The sequence below is a fragment of the Anser cygnoides genome, chromosome Z (genome assembly GCF_040182565.1).
Source record: "Anser cygnoides isolate HZ-2024a breed goose chromosome Z, Taihu_goose_T2T_genome, whole genome shotgun sequence".
Lineage (NCBI taxonomy): Eukaryota > Metazoa > Chordata > Aves > Anseriformes > Anatidae > Anser > Anser cygnoides.
In genome coordinates, this window is record NC_089912.1 from 75,864,547 (window position 1) to 75,885,735 (window position 21,189).

Here is a 21,189-nt window from a genome sequence, read left to right on the forward strand (position 1 = left end):
GCATCACGCTTACCAACCGCTTGCTTAGAGACCCAAGATAAGATGCCCTTTTTTGTTGTTGTTTTGTTTTTGTTTTCCATGAAAAGAAAACAAACGTGAGCAGCGAACCAAGTCCTCGCAAACACTCCCAGAGCCACCGTCTGGACGACTCAGCACCAACTTCGGCCGCAGCCCCGCGGGCGATGCGCTGACGCCTGCCGGAGCCCCGGGGCGGCTCCCCCGGCGCTGCGGCCCCCGGCGGTGTGCGGACGGGACCGCTTCGCCCCCGCGGCGGTCGGAGGGGCTCTGGGGAAGGGGTCTCGTCCCCGGGAAGGGGGCGGCCGCCGCAGCCGCTCCCGCCCTAGGGAGGCGGCGCGCCGTTACCGGCGTCGGCCCCCCCGGTTCCCCCCGTGCCCCCTGCCGGCGGAGGGGCTCGGAGGAGGGAGGTGCGCGCTCCCCCGGGCGGGGGCATCGGGGGGGCGTCGCCGGCCGCCGATGGCAGGCGCTCTCCGCCGGGCACGGCTGCCGCTGCTAGGGGCAGGAGGCCGGCGGAGCATGCCGCCGGCGGCGGGGCGGTTCCGCGGGGACTGACAGCCGCGCCGCCGGAGGAGAGAAGGCGCCAGCCCCTCCGCCTCTCCCCGCCGCGAGCGGAGGCGATGCCGCAGGGCGCTCCGCCGCCCGGTCGCCACCCGCGCCAGCCGCTGTCGCCGCCGTGAGCGGCGCGGCCCCCGGCGGGACGGGGCGAGGAGCGGCGGGGCTCCGCAGCCCTCCCCGGCCGGCGGCTCCGCGCGGCGGATGCGAGTGCATGAGCTCTGCAGCGAGCGGGCGCAGGAAGCGCCCCCGCTCCGCCGCCTCCATCTTCCCGGGCAGCAGCAGGACCTCGCCGCACGGCCGCGACTCCGAGCGGCGGGGCAGCGGCTGCGAGGGCGCCTGCACGACCCTGAGAGCCCTGGACGACTGCAAGATGGTGGGTACCGCGGAAAAAGAAAAAAAAAGAACTATTATTATTATTATTACTGTTATTTATTTATTTATTATCTTTTTTTTTTTTTTTTTTTCTGAGCCTTTCCGTGGCTGGCAGCTTGCCCATTCCCATCACGTGCAGTTGCACTATTTTTAAAACTGCAGTCCCCGCCGGGGGGCTGCTGCCCTGCCGCGGGAGGCGGGAGGGAGAAGCGAGGTCTCCGGCCGTACGGGTGGGTCGGGGCCGGAGCCCGGCTCCTCGCCCCGCAGGAGCCCGCAGCCCCGCACACGCTGCCTTCGCGGCGCTGACAGCGGGTGGAGTTGCTTTTTTTGCTAGATACGGCCCGATCTGTCCCCAGACTTGCACTCACTGAAGCCTAAACAGGTGAGCAGTTGCTTTCGCGGCATCAGCACACGCTCCGCTTGCTGTCCTATTGGGGAAAAAAACCAACAACAACAACCACTCTTGCCCTACAATCTTTCTAAAACTGAATCCAGAATTTGAGGCCCCAAAATTTTGTCCCTGACATACATGATACGTGCTTCCAGTCTACCCAGAGTAGCTGACTGCAATTGTAAAATCTCAGGTCAAGCACCCGCATCCGTGCTCTTTTCGGACCGTCACGTTACAATTTGGCATTTTTCTCCATTTGTGCTCAAAATGTTTCGATCTTGACACTTCCATGCAAGCCAGCGGCATCTGGCTCCTCAGGCTACATGGGTGTTGGGCCCCAAAATTGCTCATCTCACCCACCACAGAAAACAAATGAAGTTGCTGCTACTTTACCTCAAAAATTCGGGTCTTGCCACACCTCTGTCCAGTAGCATTGGACAAGTGTCTGCCACTTCTGTTCCGCTGGACTCTGGCAATATTTCTCTCTAATACTGCAAATTGTTCTGGCAGATATCCACTCTGATACTTCAAAACCGGCAGCAGCTCCCAGTGCACCAAAGAACAAAAGCTGCCACCGTAGCTGTATAAATATATCCAACAAGTGGATCCTACTGGGTCCTGCCTTTTCTCTCATTCCCAGTACCTTAATTTGGTTAGTTAAACAGAACCGCTAGCTTCCTTTCTTCGCTCTTTATCTGGTAGAATTCACTGATTAGAAATATAATATGATTTACAGGTGGATTGCCAAAATGCAGTGAGATTCAGGAGATAAAATGAGTGCATTTTTTCTTGTTCTGTCTGAGTGCTGCAATATTGGTATGGTTTTGTTTTCCTTGGCAGTGCTGAGAATGCTCTGTTTAGACAGGGGATATCAGGTGAGAACCAGCAAAATGTGTCTGGCTTACCAGTGGCAGGATGAGAAGCTTTTCTCGTTTTCTTAATGCAGAATAATTATGCCGTGACACAATGTAGTACATCTTTTTATCCCCATTGCTTTCTTGCATCCACCGAAGCTACAGGAGAGTTGAAGCCACGTTTAGCAGAGTACGAGGATTGTGTCTGGGGCTTTGTTTGGTGTGTGAATTTGGAAGAGGGGGAGTTTGGGTTTTGTTGTTTTTTGTTGTTGTTGTGGTATTCTTGCGGGTGTGTTGGAAGGCATTGGGATTGTTTTGCTGCTCCAGAAGCAGTGAAACCTATTTGCTACTCTTACAATTAAATTTGAGAAAGCATAGCTTAAAAAAAAAAAAAAAAATTGGCCCTGATACTAGTTCTTAGTTATGCAGAGTAATTACAGTGGTACTCATGAAGAGCCAGTGTGGAACTCTGCAGGAGAAGCGACTCACTTATTTTCTGCTTCTGAGTATGAGAATTTGAAGGCTTGACTTTAATGTTTGGTAAAACTGATAGAATCCAGGTCCCAGACCTGTTTTTTCACTGTGCTTGTATGCTGGGATATGTTGAACTCCTGGTGGTAATGATGGCTGCAGAATTATTAGCAGTTACTCTCATCTGGTTTTATATTTTGGAAATTGAGGTCAAATTAGCAAAACAAAGATAAATACATATTTTGTTCTAATGCTCCCTTCCTTCCACCCCCGCCACCATGTGGAGCAAATGGTCTGATGTGCTTCCTTTAAGATAGCAAATGCTTTGTTTCCTTAAAATATCATCCCACATTGGCGATCAGTGGAACTAAACAATAGTGATCTTTCCATCACTGTAAAAGTAACCTATGTATCCAGTAGCATCCACATGTATCTGCTGTGTATTAAATTTCTGTGAAAATGTTGAAACGTTTTTTGTCCTTTGTCTGTTTTTCTCCCCACATTGGAAAAAGTGCTTTCTAGAATCCTAACTGGAAAGTGTGTATCTGATACATCTTCTCAGCCAATAACTCCCAATCAGTTTCAAGTCTGAAATCTGGGTTAGAGGCCAATGACAGAACAGAAATCATTACAAAATAAATTAGCAAAATCTCCAGTGTAAAAGCAAACGCTACATTCCAATCCCTAAATGTGCTGTTAATCAGGAAGCAGGAGGAGCAAAGGCAATAATTTCTGGAGATATTTTTGTCTTTAATGATAGCAAAAAATAACCTCATGCTACTAGTAAAACAGCTGGTTTTCTGTCTGCTTAATATTTAGGACTAATAACTCACACTTCCAGAGATTAAAAGCAGAAGCACTACTTTCCTGCAAATGAACATTTACAGCACACAGAAGAGGCAGCTGGCGTGGAGGCCCTAGTCATTTATTAAATCTTAGGCACTTGGTCTTGTACACTATGCATGCCTGCCTGGAAGCAGTAGGAACAAGCCCTAAATTGGGCATGTTTTTTTTTATTTAAAAAAAAAAAAAAAGGTTTTTATCAGTGTAGCTAATTGTCTCATGTAAGGAAATTGTCTTTGTTTTTCAGCTTGTCCAGGAGTTCAATACCCAGGTGGCTCTATACCGGGAGCTGGTAATTTCCATTGGGGATGTCTCAGTCACCTGTCCATCTCTGCATGCAGAAATGCACAAAACTCGAACCCGAGGATGTGAGATGGCCTATCAGGCTCATCAAAAACTAGCAGCAATTTCCGGGTAGGAGACTACTTATGTTTAATTAAAGCAGTACTCTTACGCACGTCTTTGCTAAATATTACATGGAGGAAACATTCAGCAAGAGCATTAACTTGTGTTTCTGTTTTAGTCATAGAGATATATGGCCACAAATCCTGCAGAATGCTTATGTTCTTATTATAGTGCAATTTGGGACCAAATCCTGGTCCCCTTATAAAGGTGGTGTCTGACTGATTTCACTGGATGCTGTTATTTAAGGTGAATGTGTTTTTTCTCTGTATCACTAGACAACTTAAAAAGATTAGGGGAGAAGCCTTGCCTTTCAAAGCCGATGTGGCAATAACTTCCTTCCCAGTTCTTCACTGAGTATATCTAACTGAACAGATAATGACAACTAATTCAGCTCAAGTAGAAACTTAGCAAAACCGGAGGTAAAAATAATTAGGTGAAAACTAAGTCTAATTATTTATCTTTTTTTCACTGTATGGCAAGTGGGGCATTTATGGTAACATATCTACATCCCGAGTCTTGTCTCACTGACCATGCTTTGTCAGAGTTTTCTGCACCTGCCTTGTCCAACATAAACCACTGCACACCACTGGAAAATCTTTTCAGCAGCTATGACTAATCCCCACTGAAGTTCTCTCATCAGTTTAACATACATGAGAAACATGTCAGAGGTTTAGTATATAGGGAAAGACCAGGAAAACACTGGTTGATCATTTTAGTAGAGCTGTTGATGTTTTCAGATGCAATTTTGAGCAAAGACTCTTCTCTTAAAATATCGCGAACTCCGATTTTTTCCTCAAACATATGTTTTTAAGACACTAAAGTCTGTAAGAATTAAAAAAAAAGGATACAGTTCATTGTAACCAGTATACAGTACCTCAACATTATAGTACTGAAAGTGTGTAAACAAACAAACAGTAGTGAAATTGATTCTGTGTACTTTTAAACTCAAAAGAGAGACTAATACAAACAAAAAGAATACAAAAAGAGTAGCAGAACCTAACTTGGACTTTTTTTTTGTCTTTTTATTTATTTTTTTTTCTTAATAGGGAAAACCATAGATACATGCTTATTTAGAAATAGAGAATTAAGTAATAATTTCACAGCTGGGAGCCTGTCACATACACAAAGATGTCCTGAAGGTTGTGCAGTTGCTGTGAGATTGACATTTAGCTAATCTAAAACTGTTTTAGGTAACTGTGATAATAGTATGATATGCATAACAACTGGTAGGTGTTAGAAACCCTCTGGAAATTACTTGTTTAGTTTGACAGACATTTTACAAGATGTGCTTCACATCCTCACCCTTATACAGCTGAGGAAAGCTATATGAGCCACCTTAACTTATTATTATCTGTGAGGGATTCAGCATAGAAAACAAATAGAAGGAGAGGAGTGGTGAATAAACGTAGAGGTTCAGTCTTTAATTCGGCAGGAAGGGCTATGTAGTGCATATGGCATAGGATCTGCAATGGGAACCTAATTTGGTAGGAAGAAAATCAAGAAGGAAGGAAAATATTTAGGTGCAGGAATGCATTAAATTATCCCCAATATTAAACAGTCAGGAGGGTGGTGTATTGCTCAGAAAACACTGGTAGTCAGGAGTTGAGACAAAGGCTCACTTAGTTTGCTGCTTTAGTTTAGAATCTGTAACACTGTGCTGTGAAAACTTCTGGGTAACACCACATATTTCATCTTCCGAAGCTTGGTAAACATAGCTATTGCTTTCCAAGGCAGAGACAATAATAACAATTAGCCAATTATGTTACTAGACTATAAAATTTCATTACATATCAGCATTTAATTAGTTAAGCTCATCAATAACATTCAGTCTCTAACTAACCCGAGCTGTTGCAGGGCACTCTGAGTTTCTTTCAAGAAGTTGGCGTCACCATATCAGACAACATTAAGTGCATTCGTCTTGTTTGTGTTGATATCCTCCTTGGAAAATTAGCAGACAGCTTTGTTTGGTGCTTCCTGTTTGAATACACTAGGGTTTGAGACTCAGACCTCCTCCTGATTCAGGCAGTACCTGTTTCCCTTCTTGGCTCACCTGGTCCACCAGACTAGGGAAGGTAACAAAGAGGAAAGGTGCAAAGACTCAGAAGGAAAGAAACAGGAACAACCCACTAGCAATGATAAAGACAGCTCTGGAAGAAAATTTGGCAGTTGTGGGAAGGGAAAGAAATGCTGAGGTGAAGGCGTTACATTATGAACTGGCCAAGAGAAAAGTCATGAAGAAGAAAAGTTTGGTCGTGGGAACATCAGTTCTGGAATATTGAAGGGACATCAAAGGAGGACAGAGGTTTAATTCGAACAAAAAGAGAAGACTCCAGCTGTAGCTACAGCAGAAGTATACTCTTTTGCTACAATAAGGAGCTAGGGAAATGGAGAGATTGAAAGCCACACTTAAATTAAAAAAAAAAAAAAAAAAACTTGAGAGAAAAGAAAGAGAAAAGAAAGAAAAAAGAAAGAAAAAAGAAGAAAGATGATGACAAAGATAAGGAAGTAGCAAGGAAACATAAAACCTTATGAGACTGGACTGGATTAGATCGTATCGCCCCATCTAGCCCAAATTTGACAGCAAACAGTAGCAGAAAGTCAGTAAAAAAGAATAAAAAACAGGCTGTACATAGAATGATGCCTTCCCTAGCATATTTGCCACTTCCTGGCAATCAGTAGCTTAGGAGTTTCCTGAGTCAAAGACCATATCTGAACAACTAGCGCCTGACAAATGTAAGCTCTTACAGAAGATTTAAGGATTTGTCTAAATATGAGGGTCTTCTACATAGAAAATGCAGAGGATGAATAATGACATCTATACACTGTGGTGTGTTTGAAAACTTTACAAATCAGTTTATTTAAAAAAAAAAAAAAAAGAGAGATTAAGCTGATCGAGAAGAGAAACTGCAAATTCAGTCTCTAACTTAATACGGCCTCATAGCTATTACACCCTCTTCTTAACTTGCTCTGTTATGTATTATTCTCTATGTAGAGAGAGATGAAATTTTCTTAAAGAGCAGAGGCATACCTGGGTTTACAAACACTACCATGGCTTTTAGAGAATAAAGATTAGAAATAGAAATATTTTAAATTGAAATAATCTAGTTCTAGCTAATGATCTTTGAGTCAGAGTGAGCTGTTCATTCAATGTTGGTACCTCGGGACTTCAGGTCAATTTCTGCACAGTATACTCACAATTCATACCAAAAAATCTTATTGATTTTTAATGAGACTGTCTTCTGAGGGAAGCGAGCAAGCTCTGGTCCTTCCATTACATTTTCTACTATATTAATGTAACATAAATTAAATAACTGAATTACATTGTGCACCTTGTAGGATCAGAAATTATAACCAAACCTGGAGAAGGTAAAGCAGCAAGAAAATGGATCAGCATTTTTATGTAAAGGAAAGCTAAAAGATTGGGAAAACACTTGAAACAAAAGGAAGAACGAAAAAAAATGTGTAAACCTCTATTTTAGGATCTGTTTTTTGGGATGATAAACACTCTGCTAATATTTTAGATTAGAAGCTATCAAGTAGAGACCCAGCTTTATTAGGTGAAGTACACTATGGGATATAAACAGAATAATAACTCAGAATTGTATTTTAAGATACAGGTCTGCACAACCATGTGCACACTTTTTTAAATGTCCCTTTCATATTCCCAAGCACTTGATATGCTTACATAATGCAAGTATTTCTGTGCACTCTTGGCACGCTGGAACCAGAACTGTCTCTGTGGTGGGCTGATATATATGTTGACAGTGTATTTTTCTTGCATGAAATGAAACTACGTGAGGAGCCCAGGTGTGCACAGCAATTTATGTGTGTGTGAACGTAACTTTCGAAGTGATTGTCCTCTGTTATTCAGACTGGTGTTGAAAACTTCTGAATCAAGGAAGGAATAACCCCATTCACCAGTACAGGCTAGGGGCCAGCTACCTGGAAGGCAGCTTTGCAGAAAAGGACTTGGTGGTTCTGGTGAACACCGTGTTGAATATGAGCCAGCAGTGTGCCCTTGTGGCAAACAGAGCCAACAGCCTCCTGTACTACATTAGGACGTGTCACCAGCAGGTCAAGAAACATGATCGTTCCCCTCTGTTCAACGCCTGTGAGGCCATCTGTGGAGTACCATGTCCAGATCTGAGCTCCCTAGTAGAAAAGAGAAAGGGACATACTGGAGGGGGCCTAGTCAGTGGCAATGAAGGTAATAAAGAGCACACAGCATACAAGGAGAGGCTGACAGAGCTGGGATTGTTCAGCTTGAAGAAGAGAAGGCTTGGAATGGGAATTCTATCGATACATATAAATACCTGATGGGGGAGTGTAAAGAAGAAACAATCAGACACTTCTCAGTGGTATGCAGTGACAGAAAACTCCACCACCTCTCCAGTATTTCTTGGAGAGGTTGTGGAGTGTCCATCCTTGGAGATACTCAGAACTCACCTGGGCATGATCCTTAGTGACCTGCTCTAGATAACACTGACTTCAGCAGGGGGGTGGACTAGATCACCTCTAGACATCCCTTCCAGCCTGTGATAAAAGTTGCAGTAAATCTTCTCCTCAGGAAAATTCCAAAATAAATTTTCATTATTTTACATTGTGGTGCATTCATTGCTTTTATAATACAGTTGTTACATGTGGCTTTCCCTGAGTTCAAGAAAGTTGAGGAACTAGACCTAAAAATCACATTCTGATTGCATTCCTGTCTTTGTTGCAGTACACAGAAATGCAGCCATAGTGTTGCTTTAGTAGCTTTAGTTCATTTCTGCTTTTGTTTTCCATTTCAGTCTACACTAGATTTCTGATGTTTTCGTTAAGCAACAGAAGGTAGTTTCTCAGACCTAATTAATATTAAAGCGGCTCCTAAGGTTGTGTTCAAACACTTTGTTGACACCCGGTTGTGGCCAAATTTGTGTTAAAATGTCTGAATTTTCCCCAGATAATGACACTTTAAAATGAGTACCTACATACTAAAGCACATAAGCAAACAAAAAAGACTTCTCCATAATATTTTAAAAATTAAGAGAAAAAGAGACCAGGCTTGTAAGTTAATGAGAGCTCTATTAAGACAGACGTAATAGAATCCATGTTAACTGTTTAACTTCAGATGTTAAATAAAGCACTGCTGACAGGCAGCGTAGGTCAGCAGAAAGTGAACATAGCAACACTCAGCTCAACAGGGAAGAATTTTTATAATCATGAATCAAAACTAAGGTAATGTTAGCAGACATAGTAACAAACTAGAGCTCTTCCCAAGCTAGATATCAATCATGCAGCATGCATGGAGATCTCTGCCTTCCTCCCATGACTTTACAATCCCTGCCATTGTAGTCCCTCTCTAACCATACGTACCAGAGGTTAACATTGATCCCTGGAGATCTGAACTACAGGCACTGGCCCTGTGTCCTGCCTCAGTTAAAGTCAGTGCTTTAACACCCAAGTGAAAAGGTAAGGATAAGGTAAACTTTTCACAGGGGTTGCACCATGATAATTAGAATATGACTTATTGAGAGTATAATTAAATACTAAAAATAATGTGATAAAATGTAAGAAAACAAACGTGGAAATGTTTTGGGAAGTAAGCTCAGATTCAGATATACCATGAACTAAGTTTTTACAGACAAGCTAGAGCACAAGTGTAAAACAGCTTGCCCCCCTCTGAAGAGAATAAGACTCACATACATTGCTCTCACAAGGTTCAAAATGTCTCTAATTATACAAAAAAATTTGTCCACCTAAAATGATGGAAAGGGGGCATCGAAAAACTACAGCAATTTTCTGTGGAGCTTAGTCAAGATGTGTTCTGTTGTTGAGAATAAAATCTATTTACTCAATTTAAGTTGCAGGAAGAAAAAGAAATCATTTAAGTTGGATGTCTCAAGCTTAATAGGCAAAGTTAGAAAGCAAATAATGGAGGAGAAAACAAGGTTACTTACTAAAACTAGAGTTCTCAAAATAGCTAGCCTCCACAGACTCACTTTTCCTTTGTATCTTTGTGCTGTGCTTTTATAGACAATTGGGACTTAAATATACAAGATATTAATATCTCCCTTTGTGGATTTGGTTTTTGTAACTAGGGCCAGGTTTGGTAAAGGGCAGATGTACCTAAAATTGTATTTAGCATTTACTTCTCAGTGTGCAAAACAGAAATTCTGAAAAGCCTGGAAGTTCTATATCTGTGGTTACACAATATAACGTAGTTTTCAGAAAGTGGAAGAGCTAAGCACCTTGCTTAAGGGTAAACCTAAACAGCAGGCAGAACTGGGTCATTCTTCCTTGTCCGAGCTCTGACAAGCTTGATCCCATAGGCACCATCAGAGCATCCTTCCAGCCTAACAGTTTTGTACTCACCACACAGGGGCACCCAGCACTTTCTTTTAAGGCAAAGCCGAAGGTGAGTAAACCTAATTTTTAGAGAACCTGTGCCTACCTCCCAGAAAAATGCCCAGACTTCCAGACTACAGTCATGGAGAAGTGGGAGATAAAAGCAGGATGGGCATCATCTTCTTGATCATGAAGAAGTTCTTTGCCCCTTCCTTCCATCTCACGCTCAACCAGCACATTCACTGCAGCTCCCTGGGCAGCATTGCCACTTCCACAACACTTGAGGACCACACAGGCTGGGTAAGGTAGGTAGATAAGCCTGCCTCTTCTTGGAAGGGTCCTCTAACAGAAGAGAAGCTGTGTCCAGCCCTGAAGCCAGAGACTCTTCCCCGTGTTCAGGGATCACTGCAGATAGGCAGGATAGGCATTGTCACTTTTCCTCTGTGCCATGACCTGAAACTGAGAGGTAACTGCAGGGAAGGAAGGGGCACATTGGCATCATCTAGCCCAACTGGCAGAGTATGGTGCACCAGGGAGCAGTATGGTGCAGGGGCCTGCACTCTGCTTCTGTTTCAAGCAGTGCCAGTGTGGGTAACACTGAAAACTCTTTAAGGAAATTCCTTGGTAGTAAGGAGAATCTGTATTCTAGTCCTTGCTCCTATGACGTTTCTGTATTTTAGGCAGATAAAACACAGAAGGATACAGGGGAGCAGAGATGGTGAACTTGCATGAGTGCTGAGTTTTTTAGCGTTCTGATTTTTAGCCTGCTGAACTGTAAGTTCACCTACATAAAATTTTGGTCTAGGGCTGGAGTAGGCTGCAGGTTTAGGGTGGTTTGGCTTCTGTGTTGACAGGACTTCTGCATTTGGCATTCCATTCTAGGTTCCAAACTCCAGCGTGGAAGAGGATGTCAAAAGGTAGGATGCTGCCCTGTCTTAAGTCCTCAGTAGCACACGCTTTGATGTTATGCACATGCAGCACTCCACTACAGCTGTGTGTATGAGAGAGTGTGTGTTTCTCTAAAGCTAACTCAGGAACTGTGGAGTGCTACGTCTGTAGGTGAGCCTATGCTGTTTTATGCTCCCCTTTTTAGCTATACAAACCTTTGACATCACAAAATTGAAGTGAGAGAAAACAATATGTTTCAAGCATTCTCTAACTTCATGCTCTTCTCTTGCCCCATTTTGTCCTTCTTTCTGAATACCTAGCAACACTGTTGGACATAAAAGCTTTTCAGACTTCTTCTGTGTAAGTAATTTTCTTAGACAGTAATCAGCAAGAGGATCCAGCTGTTAGGTACATCTATAGAAGCAAGAAATGTAGGGATTTTGAAATGCATACAAAAATGTATTGACCTGTTTACAGTTGCTGTTACCTTAGCTTCACTACAAATTTTCTCACACCCTCTTCTCCCTTGTTGTCATGCCTTTTCTGCAGTGGTTCTCTTTCTTGCACTTTTTTCTCCATCACCCATCACCAAACAGTAATGAAATTAATACCACTTTTGCTGCTGCTGCCACACTAACTCTATCTGGAAACTTCAAGGCAAACACAGTATGTACGTTTTACTATAACGAGTTCACCAACATCCATTTACATTTGTTTTTTTAGCATTACCAGTAATAACCAAGATTGAAAAGAATAAAGAATGTTTTGAATATATATGGATTTGTTAAATTCTGGGAAATCTTGAAAATCTTTCATTCAGCCTCTGCCAGATCCTTTAGGTTAATCATGTACTGAATAGGTGCAGCGTTACTTATTTTCTCTGAAAAATAGTGTACGTTATTTAACTCTTCTATCTCAACTTCCAGTCTTTCAAGAGAAAGTATAATATAAAAATACTCCATTTTATTATTGTTACAGTGTTTTCTAATTAAAGCATGTGAAGATTACGTGTTTATCCTGTCATTTTCCTAAATTATTTCTTTAAGATCTGATTTTAAATTATCAGTTTGCTGGAATATTAGGCCCTAGCACTTAACAGCACATAGCGTTCCTATATTTATTTTGACCCATCACAAGTGTAATCAGTCATAACTGAGCAAAAACTTGAATGACACTAACTTATATCTATAAATAATGCTTGAAAGGGGGATTTAGAAGTAAATTTTAAAAGGTATTAAGAGACTAGAAGACGAAATATGAGGCATCCATATCATGCTAATGACCCTAAACCCACAAAAATAAGGGGCACTGAAGTAGCCTACCATCTGGCTATCATTTGAGCTCATTAATTAAATGGATTTGATATTTTGAACCCATTAATTAAAGAGCAACTGAAAATAAATATTTCATCTCAGTATTTCAAAGAAAAGATATTTTTCTTGGAAAAATTTTGTTAAAAACATCTGTTGAAAAAAAAGGTATACTGAAGCTTCATGCCTAGCTTCACAGATGTAATTGAAAGTTGGTGGGTTGGACTGGTAAAGAACCATCCCTATAACCACAACAGCCAAAAAGAGCTTCTTTATGTTCCATATAGGTCCACTGCTTTGAGATCTGTCTCACCAGCATATTTCAGTAATTTTCTTCTCTAGATCTCTAGTGAAGCACAGCTGTGGCCATGCTGAGATCTAGTCATGAGTTTTACGTGCTTCTTTCATGATCATTTTCTTAAACATTGATTGATTTAAAAAATCCCACATTGCTGAAATTTTTAGTTCTAGACACTCTGCTTACCTTGATTCTGTATTAGCTTTGATTACATTGTTTTCAGAAAATTACTTGGGATTCTCACTGAAGTTCTAGTAGCCAGACTATTTTATTGAGATGTTGATATATCCTCAAGGAAGAAAGAACCTGAGATAACAACTGTGTGTTAGAAAGACTTTAACATGGGGTCCTAGAACTACCCATTTTCTGGTGATTTTTTTTGTTGTTGTTCTTTTTCTCCCCCCAATTCCTTAATTCCTTTTTAAGTTTTATGCTGAAAATTTCCAGCTAGCTCAAATAATTTTGCTAATTCTCAGTATTCCTCTAGATTCTGAAACATTGTTCTCTGATTATATTTTTTTTTCTGTGTCCCTCATTGAAATCATCCAGCACAGTTGCTAAGTTAATTGTGCAGCCCATGCAATTAAATGTGTGTCCTTCTCACAATTCATGTTCTGTCATGTGCCTTCAAGTGCTTGACTTCTTGCAGTCTCTTCTAAAAAAGATTTCCTATTTATTGTGACCTCTTTGATGCATGGAGATTTGCTCTAGTAAGATGTCAAGTGCTAAACGATAAAGAATAACTGCTCTTAACAGCACCATCAGTAATTTGCAAGATCAGTCATCCAGCCAACCAAGGAGGATCTCAGACCTGTCAGGGAAAATCGTAACCAAATCTGAATTCATTATAAGTTGTGTAAAATTTGTTCAAGTTTTTCTAGTTACTTTATCATTCTTTTTCATAATAATTAAATATTTGAAATTGTTATCAAGGCATTAAGGTCTCAGCTGGACAAAGCATTAAATTAGGCATTCCTTAGCCAGGAATTGTTCCAGTACTATCAATTAAATGATGTGTAAATCCATGTTTTAAGAGTAAATGTATACTGAAGTGCTTCTGGCTGTTATTGGATTCTATTTCCTCTTTGCTGGATACACTTGCAGATCTACATTTAGATTTTCTACGCCACTTCTAACTAAAAGAGAAATAATATGCTCGGTTATTTGTACACAAACAATTAAATCGGTGTAGTTCTTCCTTTCCTTTCTTTTGTTCTCTGTTTACCTTTTTATTCTTATCTTCTTTATGAATACTTTCTGGATGAACAGCATTTCCTGACAGTGGATTTGGCATAAGTATTCACATGCTGTCACATTATACTAAATGATGTACTCAAAGTTGTTGAAGAAACTGCCTTCCGGTAGGAAAAGAAAAATTTGGATGTATCAGATGAGCAAAGAAAAGCTGATGCTTTGTATCGCTGTCATGCCAAAAGAGATTGTTGCAAGTGATCCGTTGGTAAAGTTGTCAGCATAGGAAATAGTTAAAAGGCAAAACACTGTAAAGTGCTGTGTTTATACAGCAACCCCCAGTTCTGTTGCTGGAGCTGTTCTTGTGGTGAAGCAGAGCTATCCACTTATACACGTTTAACTCCTTCCTCACCCACCCACGAAAAAGCAGTACATGCACGTTGAAGAACACCAAGGCCCCAAAGTCAGGGGTCTGTTTCAAAGTCTGTGCGTTTAATTTAGCTGCAGACTTACCCAAAATAGCATACATATGTCCTCGCTATTCCTTTTACATCATTCAGGAAGTAGAAATTACTAGTATATCTATGTAACAGTTAATGCAAGGAAGACTTTGTGAAGGCATCCTTTTTCCCCAGGAGGAAATAGGCACTTGAGGGGGGAGGGGGGTGCAGAAAGTAACGCCAATTCACAAAGTCAAGTGGAGACTACAGCAGGATTAAAAAACTCCAAAGTGAAAAAATGCAAAGTTCCTTATGCTAAAAAAAACTGCTTCCTGAACACATTTTATCAACAGATGGTTTTAAAAATTTCTTTCTCTCAGTATGAATTTAAACGTTTCAGGAAGCTAATTTTTTTTTTCCTTTTTTTTTTTTTTGACACATTCAAGTTTTCTCACAGTCTCTCAGCTGTGATTTTTAGCTTAACTACTCATACAGATTAGATCTGTGAAATATATGGTGTGGCTGTGTAAGATACTTCTTTATACCACAATTTATTTTTCACATAGAAGACTTTTATGTGAAAGTGTTTGGATATTTGACTACAAAATGGTTAAAAAAATAACCCAGGGCATAAGTGTGATCTGTTCAAAGCACTCCTAGAAGCATTTGATATGTCCAGAATCCCTCAACCTTATTCTGAGCAACATAGTAGTAATCTACTCGATGGACTGTTTTCCTTCCAGTGTATGCTGCTTCTAGTGTAGCAGTCACATTGACTACAAGTAAAAAATAAATATATATTTTTAAAAAAAGTTTAATGAGAATGTATGGATTTTTCAGTAGTTTTTAATGCAGTATTGTGCAGTATTGTTCTTATCTGAACCCCAGTGAAGCTAACAGAACATTTTACCTTTGGTTTCAATGGTTCTTATTGCAAACATTTCTTTTTTTTTTTTTAAGGAAATACAAATATATTTATCCTCTCTTCACATCTCCTGTTTTTCTCATTTTGACATATGGAAATCCAGAAATTTAAGTTACAAAGAGGTAACAGGTATCCAGACCACACAAGTGCTTTATGGAATGCCCTTTGGAAAAATCTTTTTAAAATTTATATTTGAAGTAGGTACTAGAAAAAGAAAAAGGGGAAAACAGAGGTGTCATAAATCAAAGCAGTCATCTGGTTTAGTGTCCTGTGCATGGTCAACAGCAGATGGCATCACTTGCCTGCAGCAGACTTCCTTCTAAACCCCATATGTTAGTAGTTTGTTATGACCTAGATCTTGCAGCACCAAATACCCGAAGCATTTTGTTCATTTTCAAGCTTTTCTGAGAAATCTGACCCATCTGGGAAAATGTGTTCACACCAATCAGAACAAATTTTCATAAATTGTTGCACAATAGATAATTGTTTCAATACTTGTCAAAGATTCAAACATCCTCTTTCCAACTATTAACCAAAGGTACTAGACAAGAGTGTAGATGTGGATTCTTAGCATTTAAGTTTTGCATACTTTTGTGATGCAGAGTTTAGAAATTAATGAACAGTAAGCAACTAAGGACATTTTAAAGAACTTGGAAGCTTAAAATCAAAGGGGAAATCTATAGGCAGTACGAGTTTTATTTGTGTAGGCAAGTTATAAGAGTCAACATAGAAGTAGACAGTGTTTGAACTTGTTGGCACAGGCAACATTTCTGTGTTCTCACTACTGGTTTATCAAAGAAACTTGTTTGAGAATTACTTGCAGATAGATGCTGACAAAGCAGGGTGCTGAATAGGAATTTCTTCAGGAAACTGAAAAATGGTTGCATTCAGCTAATCTGACCGTCTCGTTCTTGGTCATCACAGATGTTTCCTGGAAGGTCTGTGCCAAAGCTTGGGTTTATCTATTAATTAGCAGTGTCTGTTGTTTTTATCTGAGGCAGTGAAGTGTTGAGTCAGATTGCTGGTCCAGATCAGGCTAGAGTGAGGCAAGGCCGATTTGAGAGCTTACCCAAGTGACTGCTTTCATCTAACTTGATGTTACCTCTTCTCAGTGAGGAGCCTGATAACATGCAGAGAGAAAGGTCCTGTTCAGCTCATCATTGGATAGTGCAGAGTCTTATGGATTTCCCTAACGTGAAGGCAAAGGGCAATGAGTTGAAGAAAAAATGATGGCTTAATGAGGCTTATCATTAGTTTCTGTAAAGGTATGCTGGTCATGTTCTGCATTTACTTTTTTCAAATCTTCCAGTAAGCGCAATTAAAGATGCCTGTGCAATTTCACTTGGAACTGTGAGTGCTTAGAAGTAGCTTGTCAGGAATTTTAATGTGTTTTGGTTTGGTTTGGTTTTTAATTTACCTTATTTTCTGAAAAAACATGATAATACAGTACTATTTGGCTGGATATTGTTGCATCATGCATTTTAGGAGAGCTGTATGAGAGACTCTCTCTTATGCCTTTTAGGAGCTCTGGGAAACTTTATCCTTCTAGGATGGACTGGGGTTAGGACCATGCCCTCAAGCAGTAATCTTGGAATATAAGGCCCAGGGGTAACTTGCTTTTGGACAATTGTGATAAAGGAACAGCCATTCCAGGAATTGCAGAAACAGCAATTCCAGTTTTGCCCAAGGAAGAAATCAACTGTCTCCAGAATGCCCACTCTGGTTTAGCTAGTGTGGTGGATTGGCATTGGCCAACAGCCAAAATCCCACCCAGCTGCTTGTTTACTCTCCCCTTAGTGGGAGCAAGGGAGAAAATAGGAGGAACAGGAATGAGAAAGCTCATGGGTCAGGACAAAGACAGGAGGATTGTTCATCAATTACTCTTGCAGGCAAAACAGCCTCGACTTCAGGAAGATTAAGCAAAACAAACAAACAAAAAAGAAACAAAGAAACAAAACCACAAACTTTAAAACAGCACCTTTTCCCCTCACTTTCCCATGCTTGGTTTCACTCCTTCATTCCAGACTCCTCGACCCACCCCCCTGAACAGCACATAACAGAGGATGAGGGCTGAGGGATTATGATGAGTCCGTAACAGTTCCTTCTGTGGTGCTCTTTCCACTTTTGTGGTGTTCCTCACCACTTTTCCTTTGCTGCAGCATGGGCTCCTCCATGGGCTTCAGTCCTGTTAGAAAATTCTGCGCCAGCATGGGTTCTCCACAGGTGGCAGTTCCCTCAGAAATATCCATCTGCTACGGCATGGAGTCCTTTGTGGACTGCAAGGAGTATCTGCCCTGGTGTGACCCTCTCCACAGGCTGCCAGGAATATCTGTTCTGCCACGGAGAACCTCCTACTACTACTTTCTCTGACCTTGATGCTTCCTGTCTTGTTTCTCACGCCTTTTCTTCCCTCCTCTCCTTCTGTGGTGTCTTCATCTCCATTTTAAGTGAGTTTTCAGTGATATTTGGCTGTTGGGCTTGGCAGCATCCTGCAGTGAGGCCTCTGTGGAGCTGGCTAGAGCTGTCTGTGTCTGATAGGGGGCAGAGGCCACCTCCAGCACATGCCAACCTGCAGCCCCTGTGGCTACCAAAACCTCCGTCCAGCTAGTCTTGCCTAAGCATACAGCAGAGTGGGTTTGAGTAACATTTCTTATATTAGTGCTGTTCTACCTACCTTCTACCTTTGTTTTCTGGTAGAAAAGTTTGGGTAGGCCTATGATAATTCTTGTCCACACTTGTGCATTCAGCCAATAAAATTCACCTGCAAACACTGGATAACAGCATCTGCAAAGTACATGCAAAACTCTTAAAAGATTTTGATATTTACTTGCTCTCCTGATAACAAAAAGTCAGGGATGTGGAAGAATCACAGTATTAATGAGCATGTAACAAATTAATTTTAAAGGCAAGATTACTGTGTCTGTAGCTATTATCTCATATTGTTTCCAAAACAATTTTAAGACTTCAATAAAATAAATACTATATTTTTATATATATATAGTATATATGTATACTATATGATAAATAAAAATATTTAATGTTTTGTAAAATATATAATACAGTCTAATACATAGAGGATAAGATATAATAAAGACGTAATAAATATACATATATATATACACTATATTGGAGTGAGACAAAAAAAAATAAAAATGACAATGATTTGCAGACATATATCATCCTTTGCTTGTAAGACAATGTCTGTGGAAGTTAACAAGATTTTCCTGAATGGGTTAAAACCAAAAAGTATATTTCCTACTAGTATCATTCTAACTAAACTGTTCTAGCTTGGAAATATCTAAACAGCAGTTAGTTTGGGAGCTAGAAATGTATCTATGATATGAGTTAATGCATTGTGTCTTTATTCTATTTGTATTGTCATACACCCAGAATGGCTCCCTCAGCCTTATCAGAGTAACTGGAGACTTACATTATTCTGTGACCAAAATCTGGTCACATATCTCCTTCTGTTACTGAGAGCACTCAAGAGCGTAACTGCTTCAAAACAACTAGTTAATGAAAACAACATAGCAACCATTTATAGGTCTACTAGAAAGAGCTTGCCCTGTTCTTCCTCTGATGGACTGGGATGTTGTGCAGAAGTTGTATCACATTATTTCAGTGTATTAGTAGAACAACAACAACAAAAAAAAATATGATAATGAAAATGACAGCAATTTGCATGACATACTTTTATTTTAGAAGAAAAAAATAACCCTAGCAGATGGGAGGAACACAAATAAGAATATTTTCTCAAGATCTCTTCAGAATAAAATATTGTAGTTTGATGGCTTTTCTACTTACATTCAAAAACATGAATGATGAAGTGTAAAAGAAATAATGTGTTTAAGATACAAAAGCAGAGGCAGGTTTATTAGGCTGTTGCACCTGAGCCATAACCAGAGAGGACTTTTGCTGCTTTCCCTCAGTATCTAAGAAGATTAAGCATATACCTTCTGAAGTATTTGTCACATTTTTCACTCTAGCAGAAGAACTATAATCTATAAGGCTGATTTGTGGCATTTTATGCAGTTCCTGTATATTTCTAAATGGCAGTGTCTATGCACCTAAATTAAAAGACACTTTACATGCTAATATTTGTGGACAGTGAAGTGCGTAAGTTATTTTCCATACCATATTTTTACAGGAAGTACATATAAGGGGCATAAAGCAGAATTTGATTAATTAGTTTTCACTTTTAATTTGGCACAAGCTTATTTTCTTTTAAACACACATTCTAAAATACACATTCTTTGTTATATATGTAGATATTTGTTGGTGTGTTTTTTTTTTTTATCTCATGTTATTTTACATCTATTGGTACTGTTAATTAAAATGATACTCTGCCTTATAGTAAAGGATGTAACTTGTTAACACAATATTTTTACCAAAAAAGTATATCAAGCCCTTTATATAACTTACCCATTCTTTTAACCACAGACAATATATCAGCATGTATTTTTAAATGTTGTTGATAGTACTCTTCTATTGTAAATGTTTGACTAAAGTTTTTAAGTTAAAATCAGATTCAGACCAGAAGATTTGTTCAATTTTGAGAGTCTTAAATTTCACTGATTTAAGTGGGCTATGAATGTTGGGCACCAGTGGCCATCCAGGAATATCTGAAAGTGTTTTCCATTTCTAACCAATGTTTTGGCAGTGTAATAAAACCATACATCAACCATTTTGGGGAGAAAAAAATATATATGTATTTCTTTGCAGCTGAAAAATAATATGCATTTTCACTCTTTACCTTTTTATGTTATGGACAGACATTTTAAACATATATTCTTGTATGTTAAAATGATTATTCAAAGCGATGCACTCACCTTTCTTATACCAGGTAGAAAAAATAATGGTATAAGAGCTCCCTCTATTGGTTTTACTTAATATCAGCTTAGGAAAACCCAAAGTAAATACCGCCTCTCGTCAGTGCTTCATAAACATAATCAGTTGAACAACTTTATTAAATTTTAAAAATCCAAATTTTATAGAAAGAAAACTATGAGTTTTACCAGTGGACAAAGTATATAAAATATGATAATGCTACAGATTTCTTTATTACAGTTGTATTTAAAAAAAAAAAAAAATCATTGCAATTTTAACAGCCTGATAAACTGTATAACTTAAGCTACTGGTGTATAAACAAACAAATCAGCATTTTCTGTTTGTAACTACTTTTAATAATTGTAGATATCAGAGCTCTCAAACTGCAAGTGTGGCTCACATAGTAATCTGAATTTCTCATCAACTGAGTAGCATTTACATCTTCAGATAAGGATTTCTATTGTGTGGCACCCTGGTGATATTTTATCCACCTGATAAGTACAGAAATTCTTAGTAAAGGAAGGGCAGGACATTAGAAAATATTTAATATACAGCTATAAACATAATTTAGCAGAGGGGAAAAAAAAAAAGGAAATTAGAGACAGTTTTTCTTGGACATCATGAAGTGTTTTTAGGTCATGTAAGTAATCCTATAAAAATCTCATGAAGGTAAGTGTAGTTGTTAGTAGTAATAAGTTAACACAGGTTTTCTTTCATACAGAGTTTTTATTATTAAAAAGAAAACTGTATATACATATATATATATATATATAATATTTGAAGGGTGAAGGAGCCCATTCTCTTAGTTCCATTTGAAAATCAAAGCCTACAGTTCTTTTGTGAAGAACACTCTAAAGTGAAGCCTGGCATAGTTATTAAGCTACATACCAGCTTGTATGGGCCTATAAACAATACCCTACATGTAAAGTGCTTCCTTGAGTAAATTTACACATCTCACCATTTCCTAAGCACGTGTACATTTATCTCACCATTTCCCCTTCCTCAGGTGTGGGAACATGTGCATTTTGCAGCTTCACTGACAAGTCAACAAACAGGCTTTCCCTGGGCAGTTGA

At 39.7% G+C, this 21,189-nt stretch overlaps 1 protein-coding gene across 2 annotated transcripts in view; it reads left to right on the top strand.

Moving 5' to 3' along the window:
* The first annotated feature begins 296 nt into the window (after positions 1-296).
* Positions 297-21,189, top strand: part of RGS7BP (regulator of G protein signaling 7 binding protein) — a 44,954-nt gene continuing 24,061 nt past the window's right edge. Inside the window, exons 1-2 of one of the 2 annotated variants that reach the window (XM_048079518.2) lie at positions 297-946; positions 3,752-3,918. In XM_048079518.2, the coding sequence (XP_047935475.1) occupies positions 785-946; positions 3,752-3,918 (329 nt within the window). In that variant the 5' untranslated portion in view covers positions 297-784. The remainder of the gene's footprint in view (positions 947-3,751; positions 3,919-21,189) is intronic. The other variant, XM_048079517.2, reaches the window with a different exon arrangement.